At 40.2% G+C, this 21,570-nt stretch overlaps 1 protein-coding gene and 1 long non-coding RNA gene across 8 annotated transcripts in view; one reads left to right on the top strand and one right to left on the bottom strand.

Annotated features, from left to right (window-relative positions):
• The window catches only part of RpL10 (ribosomal protein L10), a 208,065-nt gene that overhangs the window by 8,294 nt on the left and 178,201 nt on the right, over positions 1–21,570 (bottom strand). For 2 of the 5 annotated variants that reach the window (XM_070995723.1, XM_070995722.1), the window contains exons 2-4: positions 2,333–2,361; positions 1,965–2,270; positions 1,746–1,908 (exon numbers count right to left, since the gene is read on the bottom strand). In XM_070995723.1, the coding sequence (XP_070851824.1) occupies positions 1,746–1,908; positions 1,965–2,270; positions 2,333–2,355 (492 nt within the window). In that variant the 5' untranslated portion in view covers positions 2,356–2,361. Of the gene's footprint in view, positions 1–1,745; positions 1,909–1,964; positions 2,271–2,332; positions 2,364–2,498; positions 2,593–10,714; positions 10,719–21,570 lie in introns of those variants that run through there. The other 3 variants (XM_070995724.1, XM_070995721.1, XM_070995725.1) reach the window with 3 other exon arrangements.
• On the top strand, positions 9,063–11,879 carry LOC136116599 (uncharacterized). Of its 3 annotated transcripts, XR_011603974.1 has the most exons (3): positions 9,094–9,354; positions 9,611–10,283; positions 11,264–11,879. It is a non-coding gene; the product is annotated as an uncharacterized lncRNA (long non-coding RNA). The 3 variants fall into 3 exon arrangements; XR_010653578.2 differs by lacking the exon at positions 11,264–11,879 and having other exon boundaries at positions 9,063–9,354; positions 9,611–10,281; XR_010653577.2 differs by lacking the exon at positions 11,264–11,879 and having other exon boundaries at positions 9,063–9,354; positions 9,431–10,281.

Below are 21,570 nucleotides of genomic sequence, written 5' to 3'. Positions count from 1 at the left end.
ATTTTATTTTGTTTGTCAGTTTGTCCCAAAACGTTACTTTTGAGTCCCGAAAATTCTAGACGATGTTAAACAGCTCAATATTAGAAACATTAGTACTACCACTTTTGGAAAAACTAGCTAGTTTGTACACCCGTAACTTGTGAACTACTAAAGCTACAGGCTTGTGCTACATGTTGTTAGAAAGGTATTTCAAAATGCTTTGCAAGCCTTTTAACATGATTTGTATAAATACCACAGTTTAAAAATTATGGGCAAAGGTTTTTATGTAAATTCAGATTTTTTTTGATCTCTCAAAAACGGCTTTAGCGATTTTAAATTACCTTTTAAGGTGTATAGCTCTTGAGATTCCTCAACTTTTGTTGTAAAAAGTATCCTTTCAAAGTTAATAATCAACAAAAATGTTGTTCAAACCATCGAACACTGCCCGCGCATTGACCTTTTTTGTGCGTATCCAAACTCTATTTGAAGGTCCTGGAATTTTAAGACTATGTCAAACAGCTTACTATAGGAATCTTTGGTTTTACCACTTTTGGAAAAACTCGTTAGTTTGGCGGAAAAACAGCTACAAATAGCAATACTTAGTACACCCGTAACTACTTAAGTAAACTACTAAAGCTACAGGCTTGTGCTATATATCGTAAAAAGGAATTTCGAAATACTTTGTACGCCTAACGAAACGACTCTTATTCCTTCTCTGCGTTATAAACTTCTTAAGAAAACATCCGTTTACACTGTGATAAAATCTTTACATGTGCGCTCCACATCACCTCTTAACGAGGTAAAAATCTTGTGACAATCGCACCTTCAGGAAATTAATGTTCTGGTATCATCTTTTGTGACGAAAATGCTTTATACGATCTACTAAATAAATACAATTTTTTAATTTTTGTTATATTCAGCACTCTGCTATTCAATATGCTTAGGTCTAGCTGCTCGATTTTGATAAAGTGTGCCGAATAGGCGTTTTTGTTTGATTCAATATATTCGGGTCTGATAAAGGAAACGTGTAGCGAAAGCCCTGTGAAGAATTTTATTTAAAAAGTGTTAAACCATCGGTGAAGCATGGCGGTGGTTCCGTACTAGTTTGTCCGCATGTCCGCTCGTGGAGTTGGAAACTTGGTTTTTATAGACGGAATTATGAACGCTGAAGGATATCTCAATACATTAAAGGAAAATTTACACTCCAGTGCCACCAAAATGGGTTTAGAAGGCAACAAGTTCAATTTCCAACAGGACAATTACCTCAAACATACGGCTTGGAAAGTCAAGACGTGGCTGTTGTACAACACCAAGCAAATTCAAACTCCTCCACAGACGCCAGGCGTCAACCCTATTAAAAATCATTGGGCCCATCTTAAGCTAAAAGTCCAGGAACATAAGATTTCCTGAAGGAATGGTCGACCATACCCAAAGTGAGGTGCCGAAAACTAGTGGAGTCAATGCCGAGACGCATTGGCTCGCATACAAAATAATAAATTTAAAAGAAAAACAGATGTTTAATGCCGAAACAAAAAATGAAATACTTTTGTCAGACAATATTTTGTAGTTCTAGTAATTTCCAAAAAAAACAGCAATAAAGCTAATTTCCTAAAAAACAAAAAAAATAATAACCTGTATGATCAAAAATATCAATTTGTTACATATTCATTAAAAAGAAACATGTATTTTTTCGTAGGGTACCTCGCAAGGAATACTTTTGTGACTCACTTTAGATTATTCTCAATAAAAGAAAAATATTTACTGACCTTCTGCCGTCCAGGGAACTTGAACTTCGCACGACGCAAAGCTTCAATAACTTGAGCCTTGTAACGATCGCTTGAGCGGACAGACATAATGGGCTGACCAATGCGAACTCGGGCAACCGTGCCCTGTGGCTTTCCAAAAGCTCCTCGCATTCCAGTCTGAAGCCTGAAGATAAATCAAATATTAATAGTTAAGAGTTAGATATAAATTCACAAACTTGCCTATCAGCTCCAGCGCATGACAACATTTTATTGATGCGGATGACGTGGAATGGGTGCAGACGCATTCTGATGTGGAACTGGTCCTTTCCGCAGTACTTGACCAAATACTTGTTGCAACAAATGCGGCCAGCTTCCAAAGCTTCACTACTCAGCTGTTCATATTCATCAGAAACCAAATGAACACACAGGGGAAAATCTTCAACGGTAGCCTTTTTTCTTCCCAAATCAAATATACGAATTTTGGGGTCAGGTACACCCCGACAAAATCGAGACTTTGGATAAGGCTTGTTCTTACAATAGCGGTAACTGAAAATAGTCAACACCATTAATAAACTCTTATTTTACATAAAAAAAAATAATATTCATACCATCTTGCTGGTCGGCGACCCATTTTCACTCCTATATATATAAAAGATAGATAAATAAGTTTAACTCTGGCAAAACAGGTACGTAATTCATAGCATATTAAAAGATTGTATTGTAAATATATATATTATTCCAGATTATATAAGATCATTCAAAGAGCACACGTACCTCCTCCAACGAAGCGAAACAAAAAAGAAGGAGATATTTACCGGAAGCAGAAAAGGTGTCGTCGTAATCCCCCACAAATCTGTCACGATATCGTCATTTAACGTTTTTCTTAACACAGAAACTATTGGAATGTAAGAAACACAACTCTACGTTCTTATACGTTATATCCACTAGAATATTTATGCCGAAAAAAATAAAATGTTGGGGGTGTTCAGCAGAACAATATAATACCTGATCACTGTGGAATTTTTACAACAGTTCTGTAGAATCATTATTAGTAAACAGGCACGCTACGTTGTCTTGATACATGATAAATTGCTGCGGAAATTTTGGTAAGAAATAACTGAACCTTTGTTATAAGTCCATGAATAAGGTTAATTTTTTTCATATATACATTTAAACAATGTCTGGTGCAGTTTAAACTTGAATAAACATGATAACTGAATATTAATCCAACTGTGATCAGTAATTATGTTACTCTGCTGAACGCGGCCATTAGCTGATACTGGGTGTACGCGATAACACCTAACTAACATAACATATGTATGTGGGTATTGTTTTAAATAATATGTTGATGCAATATGGTTAAACCTTTAAATAAGTTTTACTAAGGAAATATAAAAAGGGAAAATGTATAACGATAGGGCTTTCATGTTTGGAAGGCAGAACAAATAATTAACCTTCGCATGTATTGCGGGTGAACAAACAATGTTTATACCCCCTTCACAAAGAATCCATCCGTTCGAAACGGTTGGGATTTTTGACAAATGTGAAACTACGATTTCCACAGGGAACATCCACCATCTACCATCCTGTGCCTCCCATTTTCAAATGTGAAACTCCGATTCCCACAGAGCACAACCGTCTACCATCCGATAACAGCTGATCTGGCTAATCGAACGAAGCCTGTTGCTTCTGCTCCTTCCATTTTCGACTGTGTCCTGTCATCATTGTTTACGTTTTTGTAGTGAATGTTTCGATTTCACAAGAAGAAGAGCTCAGAGTTGCACCGCACAAACATCGTCTTACTATCGCATAAAAGAGTCAGTCAAATTTGTATGGGGAACTAACTGGGAAATTTTCGGAACGGCAAAACCTTATGGACCATCCGTTCAACGGATGGTAGATGTAGGATTGATTCTATGTCAAGACGCTATTAGTTATTGGAATTAAGTGCTCACATCGACAAGATGCGTCGGTCAGTCAAGGTATAGAGCGAGGAGAAAATGGGTAACAGACACTGTTTACGTACAAGTAAAGAACAAAATATACCAGAAAAAACAGAAATATATGATAAGGAATAATACAGTACTTTAATTATTCCAGCAAAATTTACACAAAAATCAAGTCGCAACGCATTCTTTATATTTATTTAACATAATTCTATTGTAGCCTGTGCTTACTTCTTAAAATCGCTGTTGCAATTTGAAGCGGCGTCTTGTTCACATAGAGAATCGCTAAGGCGAACAGCTCGTCGGTATAATTAAACCGTACGCGAAGAAAGAGGACGTGACTCCGAAAAACAATGGAAAACACCGCGAAAACAACATACAAATTAACCGCTAACATGTGGAATGTTTTCAGCGCCAAATAATTATTTCATTGCATTACCTTAGTACACACATCAACGAAAACCGCGAGCTAACCATAGGAGCAAGTGAGAGGCAAACAGGCGGCTAACGCTTTCCGTCGGGTTTGTTTTTCAGCACGGTACTCAGACAAGCTAAGGAAATACGAGAAAAAGTACCAGATTTAGCAAGTGAATTTCGATGAACGCCGTTAGCCGCGGCCCAAAGAATAAGAAATTTAATCTTTGGCGGTGTTCGTGGAAATGCGGTGTGGGAACTTAAAATTAAAAATGAAAAGTTGCCCCCAAAAAACCTGGAGGTCACTGCAGAAGAGAAAAGACGCCTATCTTCGACGAGCACTCCATTGGTGAACCACAGGATTTCACCTTCACCAGCTATTTGACAACTTAAGCGGAGATGGATGAGGAAAAAAGGCCGCCCCCTAAGGCACACCTGGAGAAGCCACTACCAGCCATTGCCAGTATGCTGGGCGACTTCCTGCAGCATCAGGCGGAGGATCCCCGTTTAAAATATGCCTATTGGGACTCGGAGATGGACTGCTGATGGCGCGGGAAAGATGGCGAAGCATCCGTGGGACGAGAAGGAAGCTTTTAACTACTTATTTACATAAATAAAAACATTCGATGATCATTCCATTTATTTGTATTTTAATTTCTTTGTGCACCAGCAGACTCTTCTTTTTTAAATTGATCCAATTGATTTGTTAGTAAGATCTTGCTACATGTATTGCGGGTGAACTTCGAAAACTTCGGTGACACTACAAAGAATACGATTTTTCAACTAGTGAAACTCTTAGCGGAACTGAGTACTAGGCTTTAAGCCTAGCCGCAAAGCATCCGTGGGACGAGAAGGAAGCTTTAAGCTATTAACTTACATAAATAATAAAATTCGTTGAGCATTCCACTTATTTTTATTTTAATTTCTTTGTGTGCCAGCAGACTCCTCCTTTTTTAATTTAAATTTCAAGCCCAACTGCTTGTCAGTAAGACCATGCTACCATGCATTGCGGGTGAACTTTGAAAACTTCGCACTACACAGAATAAGATTTTTCGACTAGTGAAACTCTTGCCCGATCTGAGTACTATGCTTTATTTTTTAAGCCGCGGCTAACGGCGTTCGACGAAATTCACTAGCTAAATCTGTTTTTTTTTTCGAATTTCCTTAGATTATCTGAGTACCGCGCTGAAAAACAAACCCGAATGGTTAGCTCGCGGTTTTCGTCGATGTGAGTACTAGGCTTTACAGACTAAAACATGGTTTTCCATTGGCCCCAACTGTTTTAAATTTCCATAATCTTACCTTTAAGCTTTTACTGCTCATTCGCCCAAACGAATTGAAAATTTAAAAGAGCTTAGTACGCAGTAGATGTTTAAAAACTTCGATAGCGCCTCCACTCGATGTTTCCGATGGTGATAGTGTAAACCATCGATAACATCGATATTATCAAGCAAAAACAATTTATTTTTTTTTTCTGTTTTTTAACGTTTTGTAATCGTTTAATCGGGAAAACCAGAGATGCAAAGTGGGTTTAGGGTCCAGTGATGGGCAACGTGAAAATTGGAGTCAGTTTAGGGGCGAATTCAAATTCAAACCGGACAAATGTAGGTTATAGGGACATTGATTCAGAATGCAGGGAACAGAGGTCCGTAATCTGCATGGGTTGGCGGAAGGAAAGTGACCGACACTAGATAAGTTTAGATTTGGTGTCGGCGGCGCGCAGTCGCAGCGGGTTCAATGAAATAGCTATCTCCTTACAGCGGACGCGGTGTTCAAGTGGCCATCAGCGCCAAGATAATTGCAATCAAAATTTCGAACGCAGTGCCGTCCATTAAAAAGAAGTGATCCCGGCCGTTCAAAGTTTTCGCCGGTCGCCGACGCCGAAGAACGGTCTCTGAAGTGGCAAGGTTCCATTATTTAGGGCCTGGCCAAGTTTTTTTTGGAGCAACCCCGGTTCTCAGCCAAAGGTTACGTAATCGGCGGATCCGGTGCCTCCAGCCGCCAGCCACCTGGAGGAACCCGTCGTGCCTGCCAAAAGTTATCCTCGCGCGTGGAGAATTTACTCCGGGAAGGGGCGCAATCCTGCCCAGAATTCGGTGGAAGACTCGATCGAGCGTAACATCACGTGGTGGAGTTACGTCACCAACCGGAGCTGGAGGAGAACGGCTTCTTAGCGCGAAATATTTCTTTCATGCTTATGTTGTGTCGTCCATCATTATATCATTAATTTAAACCAATTTATTTATTGCCGTATGTGAACAATTCAAAATTAAATCATCAAAGCCAAAGAACAAAAAACAAACATGACCGTAATTGTAGAGCGGAGCACGGGGAATCCTCTCCAGCGACCGCGTCGAATAGGTCGCGTGTTATCATCGAGTCTGGGATCCACTTAAGAGAGCTCTTTTAGGTAGGGACCGAAAGAAAGAAAACAGACCAGTCTATCCGTCTACATAAATCCCTGTGTGGGACTGTTGCACCCGGCGGGCGGTGGTTGATGGGTTTGGTTACAGGAAGCTGAAGAAGTTCTGTAAATAATCTAAGTGAATAAATTGTAATAGAATGAATATGGAGTAGACCTATCTTTCAGAGGGAAGGGAACATGTAAACAGTTCTAAGGTATCCTACGGTGACCGGTCCAAGGGGCAGTCGGAGACATCTACGGCTGCTACGGTCGGGTGGGAGCCCAGAGGCTTTGGGCTTGCCCCCAAAAGCCCACAATATGTTCGATGGTGTCCTGTGACCTAGAAGGGAACAAGTAGGAGAGTTAGTTTTGTGAGAACGTGTTTTGTTAGTCTTATAGTTGTTTTGGTCCAGCAGTAAGACAACTGTTGCAGCGTGAAGTGTTGTAAGGTACAAACATCTGTTTGTTTATTGTTGTGTGTGTGTGGGCAGGGTTGGAGTACTCACACCCCAAGTGCTCTAGAGCTAGCCGGCGCTGCCCACTCGAGGACACACGTAGTTCTATTTTGGGACGTAACAGTTTGGTGCTTCAAAGTGTCAGATTGCTTGTGCAAAAAATTATTAACAAGAAAGGAAGCTAACTTCGACAAGCAGAAGTTTCTGTACCCTTGCAGGTCGTTACCGTAAGAGTCAAAACATCGATTTTGCCTAGACCTGATTTTAAAACCATTGAGTTGCACGCATTTTGCGATGCTTTGATACATGCAGACGGCATCCTCCTGTATGTGCGATCCATCGACTCGCTTAAAAACTGCAATGTTTAGCTTCTGCCAAACCGCGAGTGGCACCAGTTAAACAATCGTTGCCCAGACTCGATTTGAGCGCATTGCATTTACTAAGAAAATAGTACACCAAATTCAAAAACATACTCATCGACAAGCCGCACAGGGCAGTCTTTTGGTCTCATTCGCAGATTGTACTACACTGGCTTTAGCAACACTCAATTACATTAACTACATTCGCCGGAAATCGAGTCGCCTTATTCCAGAGCATACGACATTGAAAACAAGTGCTGACTCAGCTCAATCCAGCCGACATTGTCTGAAACCCATTGGCCACGTCAATATGGGACCACAGAACTGGACACAACTCAACTGGACGGTGAACTAACTGAACTCAACTAACTGAATCAACCTATATTTTGAATTGGACATATGAGACCACCTCTTAAAATGGCTATCTGGAGTCATTTATTTCGGTTTCGTCATACGTTGGAGGCATACTGGAAAACACAAATATTCCGACACGACAACGACATCCTCTGCTTTTACCCAAAGAGTCTCACTTTTCCCTTTTGTCAGCCCTAAATCCAGAACTACCATGCAGAACCCAAGGGACTGGTCGGATTGTTGAGACTTCAATTTTGGATCACAAGTGCTTGAGCTTTAGAAGGCAGCGTCGAGGGCTCTTGTGTGCGTTGCATGCGATACCGTCTAATCTTGCCGTGCCAAGATATGGGCGCAGTGCCTACGGAACGGATGTCGGTGGACAAGCCATTTCGTCATGTTAGAGTTGATTTATGCGGTCCAGTGAATACATATTTGCGTACTAGAGGAAACGGACCTACCAAGTCTTACATCCCCGTATTCGTTTGCATGGCAGTCAAGGCTGTTCACATCGAAATCGTCTCGAATCTATAAACAACCTTATTTTTAAAGTCATTAAAACATAAAATAGTTTTCCGTTGACCAGTGTCGCATACCGACTGTGATAACGCGACCACAATTATATGGGTAAAGGTAACGAATAACTTGAGTTAAAAGGGTTCATGCTTGACCCAAGTACTCAAGATGCCATTCAAGCTTAATGTTTCGAAGAAGAAATATCTTTTCATTTTATTCTACCTAGGGCTCCACACTTCGGCGGCCTCTGCGAAGTCTACTCGACGCGCGATTTACATTCGAAGATCTGACCACAGTCATTGTTGAAATAGAAGGAACGGCCATTGTCACCGCTCGCGTCCAACCCCAACGAAGTTTACGTTCTCACGGAGATGCTCCACGCGAGTAAGCCGAGCGTGAAATCAAACGTTGTCAACATATTAAACTTACTTTGCCGAATACTTCAACGAGCTTGGAGCCAGGACGAAATGGACATCAGCTTTACCAAATCTGAAAGTTTGATTTATGGTCACAGTCAAAGAAAATAATTTGCCGCCATTTAAGTGGAAGTTGGGTCGAGTAGTGTCCGTGGCCAAGACATGCTCTTTTACCAGTCTCTTGAAAGTTTGTACATCAACGTGGGTCGGGATGTTCGGTCACCCTCTATTATTTGAATTCGTAACACAAGTGTAATTACTCTTGCTCTCTTCGAGATTTTTAAATTAACATTCCTCTCTCATGCTAACACCAAAAAATAAAGAGTTCAATTTTGCATACCATCGAAACTACACGCATTCGCCGAACTTTTCGTGGACAACCTTTGGAAATTTCCACCAGATACTAGAGACTCTCAGATCAAGGAAATATTGGCCCAAATACAATCAATAACGTCACAAATTTAATGTAGTCTACCAATGCACACTGGTCCAAATGCCAAAAATTTTGGCAGAAATTCAAATTTTTTTTTTAAGAGTTTTGCAAAAATAATATTTTATTGCAATAGAATATTAACTAGGGCAGTTAAAAAGCATAGTCGTATTGTTGAAATCGAAGCACTGCAAATTTGTGCAGCCCTGGAAGTCAGCTGATCATTTACCACAAACTTTGATTGTGAATGCTTTGCAAATAAGAGCACATTTGAAACTGGTGTATTTTGTGTTATTCCTCGAATATTTAATCAAATTAAAATGGAAAACGAAGTTGAAGGTATTTATAATATAATTGTTATCACGCAATACTTGTTTTATGTGGTGTGTCTTTGTTTATATGTGTTTTTATAAAGTGATGTTTTTAGCGATTCTAACCTCAAACTTGTTGTGTTTCGTGGAATAAAAGTATGTTGGATTGTCGTGGATTGTCGTAACTATTAACACCATGTGGTTCTTCAATATGTATATAATACGAGGATATTAATCTTATTGACCCGTTTTTGCCCGTTTTCCTGAAAATTGACTTTTTCCAGACAACATTGACATGAGTCACGCTGAAATGCTTGAATTTTGGCTAGCAAATAATCGGCAAACCGAAGGCCTCGCTAATTTTGTGCTGCAGCAAAGTCACAGGAAGCTTAACCAAATCATGGAGGAGTCAATTCGAAAGAAAATTAAGAACTTTGTTGCTTATGTAAATTTTCATTTAAACAAATGTAATCGAATGGTTACAAGATTTAAAACGAAACATCAAAGTTGGCTTTCATCACGTATGCAACTACAATTAAAAGCATGTAACTTTGTTGATGAATCCGCCAAAACTGTTGGACGTCCACGGTTATGCTACGACGATGGTAGTTCTCGCTTAAAGCGCAAATTAGCAGCAGAGGTTTCGGCAGACAATGGCAATAATGCAAATCTTCTTGTCCATGCTGCAGCGGTCGCTGCAAAGAAGGCGCATTTAAAAAACGTGGAAGAAGAAAAAAAGGAAGCTAAACGTGTACCTTATACTCCAGAAGAAGCCTTAGATTTTCTAATAGAAAACAGCTTTACTAAAAGACAATATATGAACATAAGACAACATAGCAAAAACCGGAATTGCGACATTTATCCGAGCTACAATAAAGTGATTGCAGCAAAAGAAAAATGTAGACCTAAAGGAATATGTATTACAGAGTCAGTCGCGTCTGTTCCTTTACAAAACTTGTTGAAGCACATAGTCGAACGCATAATGTTGTTACAAAGCGAAGTGCTTAATATATATGCTGATATTTCTGAAATGAAACTAATTGCTAGTTATGGATTTGACGGTTCGACTGGGCAAAGTCTCTATAAACAAAATTTCGTATTGGATGCATCTGACACGTTGGATCAGTCTTTGTTTGTAACAACCCTAATCCCGCTAAAATTAGTTGATTCGATAGGTCGAGTTATTTGGATGAACCGCTCTCCGCAGTCTGTGCGATTTTGCAGGCCTCTTAAAATTGAGTTCGTTAAAGAAACAAAGACTCATATATTAAAAGAGAAAGCAAACTTGGACTTGGAAATTCAAAATTTATTGCCGATGGTATATGAAGATGCGAACAAACAAAGCTATACCATAAGTTTTGAGCTGAAAATGACTTTAATTGACGGAAAAGTCCTGAATATCTTAACTGGAACTAATTCAACCCAGTCTTGCCCAATCTGTGGAGCTAAGCCTATGCAATTTATGACAATAACTGATCTGGAGTCGGATAACTTTATTCCAAAAAGCCCACAAGCGCTAGAATACGGAGTAAGTCCTCTACACGCGTGGATTCGGTTTTTCGAATTTGTTCTTAAAATTGGATATAGGATTGGTATCAATAAATGGCAAGTACGTGGCCCTGAAGACAAAGAAAAAATGTCTGCGCGGAAAGTGGAAATTCAAGGCAAATTATGGGCGGTTCTTGGACTTCATGTCGATAAGCCCAAGGCAAACGGAAGCGGCAGTACAAACGATGGGAACACAGCAAGAAAAGCATTTTTGAATACCGACACATTTGCGTCAATACTTGGCTTCGACCCGGAGGTTTTAAGAGACTTCTATATTATATTAATCACCATTTCATGCAACTTCGAAATTGATGTTCAAAAATTTAAAAATTTCTGTAAAAAAGCTGGCTCTTTATACATGGAAAAGTATCCTTGGTACCCAATGTCAGCTACGGTACATAAAGTACTTGCTCATGGTGCTCAGATCATAGCCGCATCCTCCCTTCCACTTGGTTGCCTAGCTGAAAATGCATCGGAAGCCCGAAATAAGTTTTATAAAAAAGATAGACGTTCACATGCAAGACAAAATAGTCGTATAAATACCATGACAGACGTTTTTTGCCGAGCGCTAGATTCATCGGATCCCCTGGTTTCCAGCATTTATATTCAACAAAGGCTGTTGCAAAATAAAAAACACACTTATCCAGCAGAAGTTCTTGAGCTTTTAAGAGCTCCAAATGTAAATTTCCTATTTAATAATGTCAATGCAGATGATGACGATAAGGAAGATGACTTGGACACATCTGAATGTATCGATATATATTCTTTCGATTTAGATGTGGAAAATGATTAACAAAATAATAAAAAAAAAATCATATTAAAAAATGCCTTACTAAAAGAAATAACATATATGTATATTAATTGATGTTTTACATATTTTTTTTTTGGGAAGCTAAATATTTTTGGGGGTGGGAGTCTGGTGGGAGAGTGGTAAGGGGTGGGAGAAATGAATTGTCAGATTGTTTATTCAAAAAGTTATATATACGTTCAAGTTTTGTTGGACAATGTACCGGATTTAAATATACTCGAATTTATAGTTTTCAAGGACATTAACTTATATGGGGCGGCGTAGAGGGCGTGGTCCAATCGGACTAAACTTTTTCTCAGGCTTAACACATACTATGACAATATTGCCTACCAAGTTTCAGGTCTGTAACTCCTTTTTTCGAATTTCTGCCAAAATTTTTGGCATTTGGACCAGTGTGCAATGCTTGCTTTACAAGTAATGGGACTACAAATTCTGGTCGCCCTCTTATAGATTAAAACTCAGGAAGTCCGCGAAAAGGTTAAACCATAAATACAGCCGAAGTTTCTATTCCCTTGCAGTTGGTTCCCGTAAGAGCATTGTATGTACAGAGCTTTCCGATGTTTAGAAAACAAAAAACTTATTACAGAAATATTGCGAAAAAGTTCCATTTCAATTTCCTAGTAATCTACTAGAATAAGCAGGTAAAATCAGGCTTGCATCCCAGTTTAGGCGCCTTATACTCCCTTCCCATAGAGTCCATCCGTTCGAAACGGTTTGGATTTCTGACAAATGTGAAACTCCAATTTCCACAGGGCACATCCACCATCTACCATCCGATAACAGCTGATCTGAAGACCTGTGGCTAATCAGACCCAACATGTTGCTTCTGTGAATCCCATTTTCAAATGTGTAACTCCGATTCCCACAGAGCACATCCACCATCTACCATCCGAAAACAGCTGATCTGGCTAATCGAACGAAGCTTCTGCGCCTTCCATTTTCGATTGCTCCCTGTCATCATTGTTTACGTTTTCGTTTAAATTTCCACCGTCAAGAAAATGAGCTCAGAGTTGCACCGAACAAACATCGCCTTACTATACATAACATTCCACGTACGGGGAATTTTTTTTTTTTTTTTGGACGTTGATGCACTATGGTCAGTACAAACAAGTGGCCCTACGACACCAAGCAAAGCTTGTTACGCGCGGAGCCCATCACCGTTTTGGGCGAGTAAACATAATCGCGGACAAAGAAAAAGACAATGTAACAATAGATAATTAACAAGGAAGAACGCTATAGTCGAGTACCTCGACTATCAGATACCCGTTACTCAGCTATATGGAGATATGCAAGCAGCAAAGCGAGATTAAAATGCGCCACCTACCGGCGGTATACAGATTTAAGCGTTATGGGCGTTAGAGTGGGCGTGGCAAATTTTTTTTTGGATCAATCGATAGGTATCGACGAGACCAATACATTTCAGTTAAAATTTTTTTCTAGCATGAAAATTGTGGGCGTCACAGGCTTTCGCGGTTTGTGGGCGTTAAAGTGGGCGTGGCAAACTTTTTTTTGGGTCAATCGATAGGTATTGATGAGAACAATACATTTCAGTTAAAATTTTTATTCTAGCATCAAAACTGTAGGAGCCACAGTTTTGGGCGGTTTGTGGGCGTTAGAGTAGGCGTGGCACTGTGTTGAAACAAACTTGCGCTGCGTAAGAAGCTCAGAAATCTGCACGCCAAATCTCAATAGCCTAGCTCCCATAGTTTCCGAGATCTCAGCGTTCATCCGGACGGACAGACAGACGGACAGACGGACATGGCTAGATCGACTCGGCTAGTGATCCTGATCAAGAATATATACACTTTGTGGGGTCGGAAACGCTTCCTTCTGCCGGTTACATACTTTCCGACGAATCTAGTATACCCTTTTACTCTACGAGTAACGGGTATAAAAATACAGGTCAATATACGAGTAGACAAAATACATCAAGTAAAACTAATTAGTTACTAGGAAGGATAGTATTATTAATTTAAAGATAGGAAGTGAGTCAGTAGTAGATATTATATGATATAGTCTATTATAATCATTGCAAAGTACTCTAAAAGGTTCATGCATTGCGTAATTAGAGATACAGTGATTTAATACTAAAGGAATATAGTTTCTAGTGAATCTATTTGGCACATTAAAATGCAGGCGACCCAGTAACTCGGGACTCTCTACATCACCATGAATAAGATTTCTAATAAACGTAATACCAAGCATAGTTCTACGGTTAGCTAACGATGGTAAGTTAATTAGAAGTAGTCTACTAGAGTAGGATGGTAGTATTAGGCTTGTATCCCAGTTAAGTCTCCGTAAGGCAAATATTAAGAAGTTTTTTTGCACAGACTCAATCCGGTCTATATGCACCCCATATTGGGGACTCCAAACAGGAGCGCAGTACTCAAGAATTGGTCGGACTAATGAAATAAACAAGGTCTTTGTGACATAGGGATCATCGAATTCCTTCGACCACCTTTTGATAAATGCAAGCACGCCCCTGGCTTTATTTACCATAGTAGTAATGTGATCGGAAAATGTAAGTCTAGGATCCATGTAGACTCCAAGGTCATCAGCATGCGTTATCCTATCTAACGCACCACCACTCAAAGTATACGTTGAGTAGTGGGGGCTGACACGAAAAAAGGTCATTAGTTTACACTTAGAACCATTTAAATTCAATTCATTATCCATGCACCATGTTTGAAATGCATTTAGATCCGATTGTAAAGCTAAACTTTGTGCGGGGTCATTATATTGCAGGCACAACTTAACGTCATCTGCGTACATAAGAACCCGTGACTTCGTTAAGACTAAATGAAGGTCATTTATAAATAATGTAAACAGGAGCGGACCAAGATGACTTCCTTGTGGTACACCGGACGTAACTCGGATTAGGGATGACAAAGAGTTTTTAAAAATGACCCTTTGAGTCCTGTCATTCAAATAACTTAAGATCCACCTAAGAAGATCACCTGGAAACCCTAATAAGTCCAATTTCCGGACTAAAATCGGGTGATTTACAGAATCAAACGCCTTACTAAAATCAGTGTAGACCACATCAGTCTGACGATTCTTTCTAAAACCACTTATAACAAATGAAGTAAACTCCAAAAGGTGGTTATAAATCCGTGTTGACAAGAGGAAATAAGGGACCTACAACTGTGTTGTAAATGAGGCGTAATAATGTTCTCAAAGAGCTTCGGTATAGCTGATAGCTTTGAAATACCTCTGTAATTACATGCGTTTAATTTACTCCCTTTTTTATGAAGCGGGATAACAAACGACTCCTTCCATCTGTGTGGGAAATCGGATGTTTCTAAAGACAAAGTAAACAGTTTGTGCAATGGTCTACACAAAGTCTCAGCGCAATACCTAACCACACATCCAGGGACTCCGTCAGGACCCGGAGAGTAGACTGGTTTGACCCTTTGCAAGTCTAAAAGAAGTGAGCTTTTACTTATAACAGGACAACAAAAAAAGTTTGATTTAGGAATGACATATGGGTAAGACTGATCTGGAGGACTTGATATTGAATAGGTGGTTTGAAAAAACTGTGCAAAAAGATCGGCTATGGCTTGATCAGTGCTAGCAGCCGAATTTTCAAACTTAAGTGATAATGGGTAACTAGAAGATTTACGCTTTGTGTTAACAAAATTATAAAACTGTTTTGGATCCAGCGTAAACTGGGTCTTGCAACGAGCTAACGGTGAAATCAGACCGATCACTTAAGTATCGGGAAAAGGCAGCTTGTGAACCTGAAGCTCTAAACTTTTTGTAGAGTCTAGACTTTACATTTTTAAGTCGTGCCAGCTCTTTGTTAAACCACGGAGGTTGGTTTGAAACTTTAGAATAATACGTAGGAACGTATCAAAAACTTCGTTTAATATGTTATTACTTACTTAAGTACAGATTGGACCAATCCGAGCAAGCTATAAGGCTATTAATGAGTGCAAAGTTCGCTCTACGAAAGCAGGGGATGCGTTTAGCTATTTTTTCAGATACTTCATACACTGATGTACCCGTGTCAATAGTCAGTTCTAGCGTTGGATGATAAGGGTCTTCTGGTAAAGTAATTGTAGAGGTTCTAGTTATGCAGACACAATCTGGACTGGAAACAAAGCATAGATCCAGTAATCGTCCTAAGAAATTTAAAACATGATTTACTTGAGACAATGAAATATCAAGCAAACCGTCAAGAAAATCATGCTGCGTTGAAGGTAGCAATATATTTGAGGTTTCGACGGTGAACCATGTCGCCCTAGGTATATTAGAGTCTCCTAAAACTATTAACTGATCCCTATCTGATAGTTTACTTGAAATAAACTGGATAGCGGACAGATGATTCGCATATGTCGGGAATTCCGATGATGGCGGAATATATGAACATGTTATGTATATAGAAATACCCGGAAGGGATATTTTGTACACAGAAATTCAATGTCATTTATTTCGTCGGACGTTATTACTTCAGACGTTTATTCTGAGCCAACTGCAATTAAAACTCCACCTCCACGTCGGGACGGACGATCAAGCCTGTAAGTTGTGTACTTACTTGGAAAAACTTCGGAACTTAGAACATCCGGTTTTAACCAGGTTTCAGTAAAAACAGTAACATGGGAAGACAAGGAAAAACTATCAGTATACAATTTGGTCAGCTTACTTTGTAAACCTCTTGTATTCTGATAAGAAAGCTGAAGAAAAGAATCTAGTTTTTTGAGATAGATGAGGATGTAGATGTGGATGGCTCTTTAAAGGGATTTCCAACTTCCTTTGAACGAATTTTCTTTTTTTTAGCTTCGTACTCTTTAACAAAAATGCCAACAGGCCAAAAATTGGCTGAGCACATAGTTGCAAAATGAGCACAGGGAACACCGATCTTAAAAAATGATACTTCCCTAGCATATGGAAAATTAAATCGTTCAACCTTTAGATCATCAATCTGAACTTTGTTACGGATATAGGCCGTAATGTCCAGGGATGAAAGGTCAGGATTTAGCCGAGAAACAAAAATTTGTTTCCGCTGCGGTACACAGGTTTTAGCTACCACGCATGTGACAGGTTTTGGTACTACTGCATTTACGGCTGCACTACCAGTTTCAGTCGGTACTCCGGACGTTAAGTCAGCATGCGGCGTTGGAATTATTATTGTATTGTTTATAGCAGATTTTTCGGGCGTCTCATGCGGCAAAGTCTCTCGTCCTTTGCATTCAGAAACCGAATCTTTTTTAGCTTTCGATCTCAGTACCATTTGTGCGGAGGCTGAGATCGACTGCTGTGCTGCAGACCCCGGATCGCCAGAGAGAGTTACACTAGCGGCTACCGTGGGTTGTCTATCGACCGCGATCTTTTTACGCTTAGGAGAATCGGGCTCAGATAGCATACGGCTAGTGAGCTGCGACTCAAGCGCCACAAGCAGATCCGTATTTCTACGGCTGTTCCGGATTAATTCCGTAACAGTGCTTTTTGTAAGCCGCCTTATAGAGAGTGCCTGGGTTTCATAAGCAATGCATTCATCACAACAGTAGCGCAAACCACTTCTCATGTCGATTGCATCGCGTACCAGGCCCGAATAGCCAAGGCATATTCTCACACGAATGGCACGGAATGCTCTGTTGTCCAGCCGAAATTAACGACTTGCATTTCTTTAAATTGCAGACAGCCATTATCGCGATATTCCGAACCACAGTGCCAAGAGAATAAAGCTACGCAAGTAATAGAGAGAGTTAGAGAGCGGGAGGGAATGAGCGGAAGTAAGTAAGCTGGGGGAGCGTAAGTTTTAGATGTTTCAAAAACAAAGTTATAAGCGGGAGTGCGGGAGAGCGGGTAACTACCGTTTAGACACTTACCGCTCCAAACAGCGTTTGGAAGAAAAGAAGAAGGAAATTAGAAAAAAACAATAACAACAAACACTGCACAGAGATTAGACGTGCAAACTAATTTTGTTAATTTAAACACAAAACAATCACTATGCACTCGCGAAGCGAACGGATGTTGTTAGGGACATAAATAGTTATATAGACGTATGAAAATAGGAATTAAACCCCGATGGTTTATGGACAAAAAGAACAAAAATTCGGAGCGCAAGACAAAAACACGACCGTTCACTGAAAGAGTAAGAGCGGCTTTTCCAATTTGTGAAGATTCTAAAGATAAGGTAAACAATTTGAGAAGAGGCTTGCAAAAGACCTCCGCGCAATATTTAAGCACGCACCAAGAATTCCATCGCGTCCAGGAGAACAGACGGGATGAACAGGTTGAGGAACAACAAGCTGAAAGTTCTCATTTAAGGTTTGACAGAATATTAAATTCGACTTGGATACAGTGTATGAATAATGCTGTGAAGAATGAGGTAAAGTAGAATACGTCGTTTGAAAATACGTGGCAAATAGATCGGCAATTAGTTGATCAGTTCTTGCTGTAATATTTTCAGTAGAGCAGAGATCAGACCAATCAAAGCGTGATGTAATGTAATCGCTTAGTTGACTTCTCTGATTTTTCTACAACACAGCGAAAAGATGATTCGGAGATTCAGATGCATGCGGAATTTACGCGCAAGTTATATATATAAGACTACCAGGAATCGATAGCCTTACACATATGAAATCATAGTTCTAGAATTCCTCAACAAGTATCTCATCCGACTTGATGGTAGAGTCCACGGCAATTAAGACTCCACCTCCTCACCTTGATGGTCGATCCTGTCTAAATTGGTGTACTTACCAGAAAAAAAATTTCGGAGTTTAGGATCTCCGGTTTTTACCAGATCTCAGTAAAAACAATAATATGAGATGCAAAAGAAAACTGTCCGAAAACAATTTAGTAAGCTTGCTGCGCAAGCCTCTGGTACATAAATAAAAACATTCGATGATCATTCCATTTATTTGTATTTTAATTTCTTTGTGCACCAGCAGACTCTTCTTTTTTAAATTGATCCAATTGATTTGTTAGTAAGATCATGCTACATGGATTGCGGGTGAACTTCGAAAACTTCGGTCACACTGCAAAGAATACGATTTTTCAACTAGTGAAACTCTTAGCGGAACTGAGTACTAGGCTTTAAGCCTAGTACTCAGATCGACGAAAACCGCGAGCTAACCATAGGAGTGAGCGAGAGGCAAATAAGCGGCTAACGCTTTTCGTCGGGTCTGTTTTTCAGCGCGGTACTCAGATGAGCTAAGGAAATACCAGAAAAATACCAGATTTTGCAAGTGAATTTTCGATGAACGCCGTTAGCCGCGGCCAAAGACTAAAAATGTAATCTTTGGCGGTGTTCGTGCAAGGGCGATGTGGAAACTAAAAATTAAAATTGGAAGGAAAACCCCAAAATCGAATCCATAAGGTCAGAGCAGATGAAATAGGACGCCAAATCCAAGCTTATGGCCTTTATTGCGGGATTTCACCGACAGGAAGCAATTCCACAAAAGGGGCAAATTAGCAGAATAGCTGAAATGCTGGAGGAGATCCACTAGAGAATCCCAGTGGGAAGGAACATGCCGAGTGGGACTTCGATCTCTACATGGACATCCTTCCGGGCGCGTTCTCGCAAAGAAAGTAAGATCTGGCCAAAAGAATTTGGTCGCGTTGTACTAATAGAAGTAACTTTTTAGCAGAACCACCAGTAATACGATCTCCGACGACATCTCCATTAGGACTCCGGATACCACCACCACCAGCTACTTGGCAGCTTAAGCGGAGCTGGAGGATCCGCTGGCTTTTATAGGGAGCAGGAAAACAGGGCGCCCGCTAAGGAAGTGACTTCGGCGACACTTCCAGAAGTAACGCAGAAGTGACTTCGAGAAGTGTCGCCGAAGTGGCACATGTCTTCCCGACGGGAGTCACTTCCGCGATCCGAATGCGATATCGTGGAGGATCGTTTTCATCTTCTATAATTCACTTAATAGTGCCTTCCGCGATAGAAAATGCTTGCAGTGCACATTTACGTCGTTCGTCCGGTTCCTTTTTTCACAGAGGTACTTAGATAACAGAAAATAACAGAAAAATACCAGAATTAGTTAATGCATTTCGATAAACGCCGTTAGCCGCCGCGCAAAGAATAAGAAAATTGATATTTTTGTGTGTTCGTACAGAAGCGGGGCGGAAACAAAAAATGTAAAATCGTAGGAAAAACCCAAAATCGCCTGCAGATGAAAAAGCACGCCTATTCCAAGCTGTTGCCCATTGTTAATTCCGTAAGAAGCAATACCACAACAGGGCCAATGCGGAGGTAATCCAATCGAGAAGCCCATTGGGAAGGAGCATGCCAAGTGGGACTTCGCTCCCTACACGGACATCCTGCGTACGTGTCCTCGGTCATCCTTAGTTACAAAAGAATTTGGATACGTTGTACTAATCTTCTTAGCAGAACCATCATCTCCAACGAGCTTTCCATTGGGGACTCTTGACTCCACCACCACCAGCTATTTGGGAACTAAAGTGGAGCTGGAGAAACGTTGGCGCGAAGAAGATTGCGATGCACTAAAAGAAATCTTTAACGTAGTAATTTACATAAAAAAACATCCGTTGAACATTCCATTATTTCTTAAAACTTAATTTCTTTGTACACCAGCAGACTAGTCTTTTTAATTTGCTCCAGTTGATTTGTTTCCGTTTGTCAACAAACCCAGCTGCTTGACAGTAAGACCATGCTACTTGCATTGCGGGTAAACTTTGAAAAATTCGGTCTCACTCCATAGAACAGGATTTTTCGACTAGAAAACTTTTTGCCGATCTGAGTACTAGGCTTAAACAACCCAATTGATTACTGTAAAATATTAGGGTAAGGGACAAAAAAAGACCCGATATCCAGCGTCAGAACAGTTGCAAGAAAGCTCAAAGAGGTTGTCCGCGCCAAGGAGGCGCTACTGTTAATGTTAGTGGTTAACAGACGAGAGCAGTTACGTCCAGATGGTCTCTCATCTCGCTCTGGGACTGTTAACAGTCTCCACCCCCGCTCTCCTAACATTAGAGTTAAGTTCAAGCTGTTAGTGCTAAGTTACCATCGAAAGAAAGCCCACGCTGTGGCTAATAAAAGTGAAGTTCCAAGTGAAACGAAGCCCAAGTAGTTTTCTGTGCCCTAAAGCATATTTCTTCCAGGAAATTCCCCACCAGAAGCTTGAGGAACCCAGGAAAGCCGCCACCCTCCAGTTCATGGTCCTTCGAGCCGGATATTTCCAACAGTTACGAGTTCCAGCGTTCAGCGGCGGAGTTTTTCCGAGTTCTTCAAAAAATCCAAGATAAGTACGAATTTTCCATGTTTCCAATGCCGACCAGCCAGATATTTCCCAAGAACCCAATTTTCTTATATCTGTCTGATCGGCCATTTCCATTGTGCATACGATCGCCATATTCCGGCTTCTTTTTCGTATTTGCCATTTCCATACATATTCGTATTCATATACACATACTTCCATTCGCGTTGCACCCTGCAACATTTCTACAGCGACATTTATAATACAGCCCACATTATTTCCAATTTCCAAAATTATTGCCAATTACAAATTTAAAATTGCAATTTACACACATATGTTTCCGAGTTCCCACAAACACACAAAACATTCGCCCATACATACACACATATAACCCTGATGCACGCTTATTAATGTACGTACATATGCCTGGCCATCTCAACATATGTACATAAGGGAAAAGGTCACGTAGCGTAACGTAAGCACGGTAACCCACGTACCTTCTTTCGCGGTACCCCCTATTTCCGAGTTCCCACAAACACACAAAACATTCGCCCATACATACACACATATAACCCCGATGTACGCTTATTAATGTACGTACATATGCCTGTCCACTGCAACACGCACATAAGTTCATACGGTACACCCTACAAAAATTTCAACAACGATATTTATTATATGTATATGTATAAGAATATTATCAAAATTCAAAATA

Source organism: Drosophila suzukii, chromosome 3 (assembly GCF_043229965.1).
Source record: "Drosophila suzukii chromosome 3, CBGP_Dsuzu_IsoJpt1.0, whole genome shotgun sequence".
NCBI lineage: Eukaryota > Metazoa > Arthropoda > Insecta > Diptera > Drosophilidae > Drosophila > Drosophila suzukii.
This window is presented reverse-complemented; position numbering and strand designations above follow the sequence as displayed.